Source organism: Mus caroli, chromosome 12 (assembly GCF_900094665.2).
Source record: "Mus caroli chromosome 12, CAROLI_EIJ_v1.1, whole genome shotgun sequence".
Classification (NCBI taxonomy): Eukaryota; Metazoa; Chordata; class Mammalia; order Rodentia; family Muridae; genus Mus; species Mus caroli.
This window is the reverse complement of record NC_034581.1, coordinates 73,458,841-73,467,058: the sequence shown is the minus strand read 5'-3', so window position 1 is coordinate 73,467,058 and position 8,218 is coordinate 73,458,841. Positions and strand designations below refer to the sequence as shown.

The 8,218-nt window shown below is 46.1% G+C and overlaps 1 protein-coding gene across 1 annotated transcript; it reads left to right on the top strand.

Moving 5' to 3' along the window:
- The first annotated feature begins 6,057 nt into the window (after nt 1-6,057).
- Nucleotides 6,058-6,667, top strand: LOC110306962 (transmembrane protein 229B-like). Its single transcript, XM_029484961.1, has one exon. It carries the CDS (start codon nt 6,164-6,166, stop codon nt 6,665-6,667), a length of 504 nt encoding a protein of 167 aa, XP_029340821.1. The 5' UTR covers nt 6,058-6,163.
- The last annotated feature ends 1,551 nt before the right edge of the window (nt 6,668-8,218 follow it).

The window sequence follows — 8,218 nt, the reverse complement described above, 5'->3', positions numbered from 1 at the left end:
GTGCCACCATGCCTGGTCTCTCCTATGTTTGTATTTTATGTATTACATTTATTTATTTGTTTTATTTTTATTTTTTGTTTTTTTTTTCGAGACAGGGTTTCTCTGTATAGTCCTGGCTATTGGGGGGGATGGCATATACGTGATGGTCAGAGGACAACCTGTGTGACTGAATTCTCTCCCTGCACCATGTGGCTCCCACATGTAACAGGCATGTTTATCTACTGAGTCATCTCACTGGGCCCCTGCTCTTTCTTTTGAGTACTGGGACTTGTGTAAGTGCATTCAGATTGTTGTCACAGTGTTAGGGATTCGTTATGCTCATTCAAAGCACATGCTATAGACACATCAGGCCTACAACTCCAACCCTAACAACCTTGTTCTTAATCACTGAACACTGGAAGCAACAAAGATGTTCTTTTAGTAGCTATATGTACAAACTGTGTGTACATTGACGCTGGAATCTTACTCAGTATTTAAAAATACAGTATCAAAAATGAGACATAATACCTGATATTTGCTTTAAAAATATATAGGGAGAGTTTGTGGATGTATAAACGAAGTAAGATTTGACATGAATTGATCATTGATGAAGCTAGGTTATGGGATATTTAAATGCATTATGCAAAGAATGCAGTACCAAGCTATGGGACAATATGGAGAAGACATAAATACAGATTACTAAATGGAAGATGCCTACCTGAAAAGACTGCATGCAAGGGATACATTTTTTGTTTTTGTTTTTGTTTTTCAAGACAGGGTTTCTCTGTATAGCCCTGGCTGTCCTGGAACTCACTCTGTAGACCAGGCTGGCCTTGAACTCAGAATTCTGCCTGCCTCTGCTTCCCAAGTGCTGGGATCAAAGGCGTGCGCCACCACCACCTGGCAAGGGATACATTTCTTAATTGTATGAGTATGTGCTCTTTGAGTGCATAGCAGCAGCAGGGGGTTGGGTGGGGCATATATTCCTGACATTGGGGATGCACAGAGGTTGGAAGACAGCTGATGGGAGTGTTTTCTCCTTTTATGTGGGTCTCAAAGATCAAACTCTGGCCATTAGGTTTGGTGGCAAATGCCTTCCCACACTGAGTCATCTCTTCAACCTTCAGGTGCATTTTTTTTTCTTTTTATTGTCGGTCTTCCATACTGTCCATTACATTCTTTTTACATTTAAGATATCCAGCTGGGTCTTGTACACCTTTAATCCCAGCACTCTCAGAAGGTAGAGGTATTTGGATGGTTGTGAGTTTCAGGACAGCCAGGGATATTACACAGAGAAACCATATCTTGAACCCCACCCCCTTCTTGTGGTAGCATACATCTGTAATCGTAATACTAAAGAGGTGGAAATGGGCCAGGCAGTGGTGGAGCACGCCTTTAATTCCAGCACTTGGGAGGCAGAGGCAGGCGGATTTCTGAGTTCGAGGCCAGCCTAGTCTACAGAGTGAGTTCCAGGACAGCCAGGGCTACACAAAGGAAACCCTGTCTTGAAAAACAACAACAACAGGGGGCTGGCAAGATGGCTCAGTGGGTAAGAGCACCCGACTGCTCTTCCGAAGGTCCAGAGTTCAAATCCCAGCAACCACATGGTGGCTCACAACCATCCATAATGAGATCTGATGCCCTCTTCTGGTGCATCTGAAGACAGCTACAGTGTACTTACATATAATAATAAATAAATAAATCTTTAAAAAAAAAAAGAAAAACAACAACAACAAAAAACCAAACAAACAAACGAAAAAAGAGGAAGAAATGGGAGAATCTGAACTTCAAGGTCATCTTTAGGTACTTAGCAAGTCCCAGGCCAGCCTGGGCTATGTAAGACCCTCGTCAAAGAATCAGAAGTGATACAGATTCATCACCCTTAGCCTCTTTAGGCACTTTTTTGGGGTCTGTCTATTTAAAGACAAGTTTGTTAGTTAAAAGCAGTGGCTCTTGCCTATAATCTCAGCACATGGGAGGTTGAGGCCAGAGGATTGCCATGAATTTGAAGATACTCTGGAGCAATGGAGTGATACTGTTTCATAAAGAAGCTGGGTTTTTCTCTGGGGAGGGGATGTTGCACAGAAATCCATTTTCAAATGCCAGCCTGTTACTCTGAACCACTCTCACCACATAGACAGGCTCCCCACTGCCTAACTCGGTTCCCCAGAAAGCCCATCCAGATACTTGTTCTTTCTGTTTCTGCCTCATTTCTCTCCTACCTCACGTCTTCCATAGACTGTGTGTTCCTTTCCTGGCCTGTCTTTCTTTCTTTCTTTCTTTCTTTCTTTCTTTCTTTCTTTCTTTCTTTCTTTCTTTCTTTCTTTCTTTCTTTCTTTCTCTCTTTCTTTCTCTTTTGTTTTTTGAGACAGGGTTTCTCTGTATATCTGTGGCTGTCCTGGAACTCACTTTGTAGACCAGGCTGGCCTTGAACTCAGAAATTCGCCTGCCTCTGCTTCCCAAGTGCTGGGATTAAAGGCGTGTGCCACCACACCCGGCTCACCAAGAGTATTCCTTATGCTGGAGACAAGAGTAAGCCCTTTATGGGTGGTTTGCTTTATAGGAAAAGCAGAAGTCCCACGTCCTTCAGAAAATATACCTAAGAACTTGATATGTGCAAGACATTTTAGAGGCTACATAGACACTTAAAACATTTTTATTTTTTGTATCATGATGGTAGAAAGGACGTGTAAAGTAAACTCTTTTTTTAAAATTATTTATTTATTTATTTATCATATGTAAGTACACTGTAGCTGTCTTCAGACACTCCAGAAGAGGGCATCAGATTTCATTACGGATGGTTGTGAGCCACCATGTGGTTGCTGGGATTTGAACTCAGGACCTTTGGAAGAGCAGTTGGTACTGCTGAGCCATCTCACCAGCCCCCTGATAACTCTTGACGGTGACAGGGATTTTCCATGATGATGCTATTGGTACTATTAGGTACTTTGTGCCTGGTACCGTAGAAGTCACCTTTAACATATCATCTTATGCACACAACATCCTAGGGTGGGTATTGTTGCTATGTCCACTTTACAGATGAGGAAGTAGTCTGAGAAAGATGAGCTGCCTTAAGATGTCCAACAAGGATGTAGAGTCTGAGTTCAAATCCAGGTCTGCTGTGCCACAAAAATTCTAATTAAGACATGTTCCCCTCCTCTCATTTTTATGTGTGTATGTGTGGTGTGCATGCATGTATGCATGTTTTGTATGTTTATGGGTGAGTTTATATGCCCCAGGTTGATTTCAGGAGTCATTCTCTTCTACTTCATTTACTGAGGCAAAGAGTCTCTCAGTCAAACGCAGAGCTCATTGACCTGGCTTAGTCTTGAGCACTGCTTGTTCTGAAGATTCTCTGTGTTAGGCTCCTTAGACTGAAATTACAGGCAAGACCCCATGCTCATCCAGTGTTTATGTGAATCCCTAGAGATCCAAACCATGGTCTTCAGGCTTGCATGACAAGGACAGCCATATCCCTGAGATATACATATTAAAATAGATATAATATATTTAATATATTACATAATTGTGGGTGCAAAATATATGTCTGTGTGGCCCACCGCACTGCTCCACTGGCTTTTTAAGACAAGAAGAAAAGTGTGGGGGGGGTACTGGTATTGTCTGTATGTATGAATGCTGGGTCTTGGTTCCTCCACCTTCAGGGCAACTTGAGTCACTATAGCCATGATTTTATGGTGCTTACCTTCTTCAGCTGGGGCCACATCTCCAGTTCCTCCCCACCACACAGCATGCAGGACTCAGCATCCTTTGGGTAGAAAGGCCTGGGGACCCACTCATTACTACAGATGCTATTTTTAGGTCCCCTGCTGCAGCAGACTGCTCTGTCCTGTGTATGACTGGTTTTATTTCTCATCTCCATACAGGTGGAGAAGATCTTGGTCTGGATGCTGAAGGATCTGAGTTTGAGGTATATCCTGCTTTTACTAGCAGTGTAGCCTGGGCAAAACTACACACCCTCTCTCAGACCGATTTCCTCATTTATGTAATGAGAGAGAGAAACAGCTGACCTGCCCAAAGAGAGGTCAGCTGTGTAAACTGTTGCTAGGAGGAAATGATTCCTTTAAAGACGGGAGGGAAATCCTGATCCTGCCATTAAGCTGGAGGGAGAGGTGAGCGGAGACCGCGTGGTGCTAAACCCAAGTCTCAGTTGCTGACTCTCTTCCTTTGTACTCAGCCTCTGGCATCTTGTTCTAGACTAAGGACGAAATATTAATATTACATGAAATCATTTTCTTTGACCTCAAAGTTTATTTTTTGCATCCATTTTTTATTGTGAAAAATGCATTTTTGTGGGTCCCTAAAAATATTGCTGGCACTAGGTACTGTGCCTACTGGACCTAATAGCTAAGTTTCCGGGAATTCAGAGTTGGCTGCCTGCAGCTCCTAACGCTTTCCTTCCTCTGCAGAGTGCTGCCTCCCAAAGCCCAGAAGAAAGCCAAGCTGCTGCCAGACACAGGGAGGACTAGAGGGCTTTGTTCCACAACAAGGGGTGCAGAGGATACCCCCTCATCAGCTTGACCTTGCTGCTAGGTTTAATGAGGTCACTTGTTTGAGTTGGGAGAGTCTTGTGTCTTTCTGTATATTTGAGTGCTTGTAGTCCTTCTCCTGGCTTTACTCCCAAGAGAAAAGAGTTCCTGTTATTGAAAGTCTACTTATGTGCTCAGGACTTCACATGTATGAAATCACCAGATTATCACATCATATTCATAAGGTAGGTGATAGTATCTCTACTACACAGGAGACAAGGAAAGCCGAAAGTTCTTATCAATCGCATCTTGTAGCTGTAGACATTCTCTACTGGTCTGGGGGACCCAAGATAATGCTTGTCATTCCTACCTGAACTCCAATGCTTCCCCCATGGTGTTAAATGGATTCCAGACTCATACATACCAGTCAAGGGCGCTACTACAGAGCTTCATCCCCAGCCCCACTCTGGTTCCTTACTGAAGAACAGATTGTTTAGGCCAAGAAGAGAGTATGTATGGGAATGGGCTTAAAGCCCCTCCCTGGTCCACACTGCCCACTCCAGTTTAGAGATGTGTCATTGTTGATCCTGGAATACCCTGGCTAGGGACAGAAGACTGATGGAGATCTGTGGTCTCATTAGGCAATCAAGGGAAGACACAGGGTCCATCAAGTTAGGTTCAGGAAGTAGAAGAGCAGTCTGACACCTTGTCTTGAGTGGGGCAAGACAGGTTGAATGAACTCTGTGACCTTTTTCTTAAACTTGCGTTGCATTGCTCTTCTGAGACCTCTATGCTTCTGGCACATTATAAAAGGGGGTGGGGTGGGGGTGGGGGACAGGCTTAGGGAGATGGTTCAGCAATTAAGCAGATTTGCTGTTCTTGCAGAGGACCCAGGTTAGGTTCCCAGTACCCACACAACCACTCTCAACAGTCTGTAACTCAGTACCAGGGGTTCCAATGTTCTTTTGTGGCCTCCAAGAGCAGGCTGTCCTGGAACTCACTCTGTAGACCAGGCTGGCCTTGAACTCAGAAATCTGCCTGCTTCTGCCTCCTACGTGCTGGGATTAAAGGTCACCACTGCCCGGCTTGTTTTGTTTTGTTTTGTTTTAAGGAAGTGTTGCAGTTTCTTTAGTCATTGTGATGGATATTCTTGGCTGCCAACTTGACAGCATCTGGAATTAACTAAAAACCCAAGCAGCTGAGCATACCTGTTATGAGACCCTCCCTAAATCTGGGCCACACCTTGTGGTGGCATCCTATATAAAGGACACTGGAGAAAGAAGCTCTTTGCTTTTTGCCTGCTTGCCCTCACTCTCACTGGCACATTCATCTATCCTGCTGCTAAGTCATTCTTTACTGCATTAGAGCCTACTTCTACTGGATCCTGATGTACACTGAAGACCAGGCAAGACATCCAGCCTTGTGGACTGAACAGCTATTGGATCCTTGGACCTTCTGTTAGGAGATAGCCATCTGTGGACTAGCTGGACCACAGCCTAGACACATGAAAGCCATCCTTCAGCCAGTCAAGAATTAACTGAGCACTGGTGTGAATGCTTGTCTACATTTCTGAGAATGGCGTCAAGGTCCAGTCTGATACCAAGACGAGGTTAAATTGGGACACAGCTGAACAGTGATCCTGATGTCTGTTCCCAGCCACGCAGTCAAGACTGTGATAAGAGGCCCCAGTTGTTACCATGGCTTCTGCCGAGCCCCTGACAGCGCTGTCCCGTTGGTACCTATATGCTATCCACGGCTACTTCTGCGAGGTGATGTTTACAGCGGCCTGGGAATTTGTGGTGAATTTTAACTGGAAGTTCCCGGGAGTCACGACTGTGTGGGCCCTCTTCATCTATGGCACCTCCATCCTGATCGTGGAGCACATGTACCTGCGTCTGCGTGGCTGCTGTCCTCTTCTGGTGCGCTGTGTCATCTACACACTCTGGACCTACCTGTGGGAATTCACCACCGGCTTTGTCCTACGCCAGTTCAACACCTGTCCCTGGGACTACTCCCAGTTCGACTTTGATTTCATGGACCTCATTACCCTGGAGTATGCTGTGCCCTGGTTCTGCGGGGCCCTCATCATGGAGCAGTTTATCATCCACAACACCCTCCGCCTGCGCTTTGACAAGGACGCAGAGCCTGGGGAAGCTGCCAGCCCACCAGCCCTGGCCAATGGCCACGTCAAGACCGACTGAGTCAGAAGATTAATGTGAGGACCTGAAGTCTCTCGTAGGATCCCATGAACAGAGAAAGAGAGAGACCAAGCTGATGCGGTTACCCCTTGGTTCAGCACAAGCCCTGCCCCCAACTGGGTCTTAGCTCAGTAGGGCAAACACAACCACATATGGTGGGCAGTGGGATGGTGTTGGGGAGTTGGGCAACAGAAGGACTTTGAGACTCATCCATGGCTCTCAACACATCCTGGGGACTGGGAGCTGGGTGGTGAACAATTGGACATTGATGGATGACTTTGGAAGCAGCAGACCCGTCCTAGCTAAGGGACATGAACTCTGGGGCCACGGGTGAGAGGCAAGGTCTGAAAAGGCCTTGGCTGCTGTTGGGGGCCACCACCCCACCTGCCCCCTGGCTTCAGCTGGGCTTTGGCTGGTTCCATTAGGCAATATTCAGGTGCTTGCTTACAACCAATACCTCACCAGGGGCCTCTGAGCTGCAGCCTGAGAGAGACCAAGTAGCCAACTGGGCTGCTTGGTGGCACTGGTGGTGTNGGTTTCTCCGTATAGCCCTGGCTGTCCTGTAGTTCACTTTGTAGACCAGGCTGGCCTCAAACTCAGAAATCTGCCTGCCTCTGCCTCCCGAGTGTTGGGATTAAAGTCGTGAGCCACCATGCCCGGCTTCTGTGCAAGCTTTTAATTTAGTTCTCTCAGCACCCCATTTGTGCAGGGGTGGTGGGGTGGCAGATTGTGAGGTCAGGCCTCGGCACCCATAGGGTATGTGAGAATTGTGAAAGACTGCTCTCTCTGATTTATATTTATTTATTCATTTTTCCTTGAAACATTTTTATTAGATATTTTCTTTATTTACATTTCAAATGTTATCCCCTTTCCTGGTTTGGATAGGGGGTTTTCCCCTCTGAAACCCCCCCCATACCCCCACCCCCTGCCGTCACCCACCCACCCACTCCTACCTCACTGCCCTAGCATTCCCCTACACTGGGGGCATCAAGCCTTCACAGGACCAGGGCCTCTCCTCCCACTGATGACTGGCAAGGCCATCCTCTGCTACATATGAGGCTGGAGCCATGGGTCGCTCTTTGGTTGGTGGTTTAGTCCCTGGGAGCTCTGGGGGGTCTTGTTGGTTCATATCTGATTTATTTTTAAAATGGACATCCATACATGTCCATGCCAGACCTGTCGAGGCCTTCCAGTAATCCTAACATTGGGCAGGTGGGCACAGGAGTGTGGGGAATTCAAGATCAGACCTATCCTAAAAGCAGAAAACAAGTCCTTCCCACATGTTATTATAGGCCTTCAAGATTGTATGTTCCTCTTGGCTAAAGTACCCAGCACCAGCACTCATGGTTGGTGCCTGAAAGGGAAATTTCATTCCTGTTTCCTGCAGGACCCACGACTAGTTGAGAGGTCTATCTGAACTTGGCCTCATTGAGCTGATTTCCCACGTTCTGAATTCTAAATTGCCAAGGGCTTTTGTTGCCTTTTTTTGTTGTTGTTTTTACAGTAATGTCCATTGTTTTGCACCTCCTAAGAAGACCTCAGAAAAAAACATTC

Coding starts and splice junctions, on each gene's coding strand:
- LOC110306962 (XM_029484961.1), top strand. CDS start 6,164: ATGGCTTCTGCCGAGCCCCTGACAGCGCTGTCCCGTTGGTACCTATAT.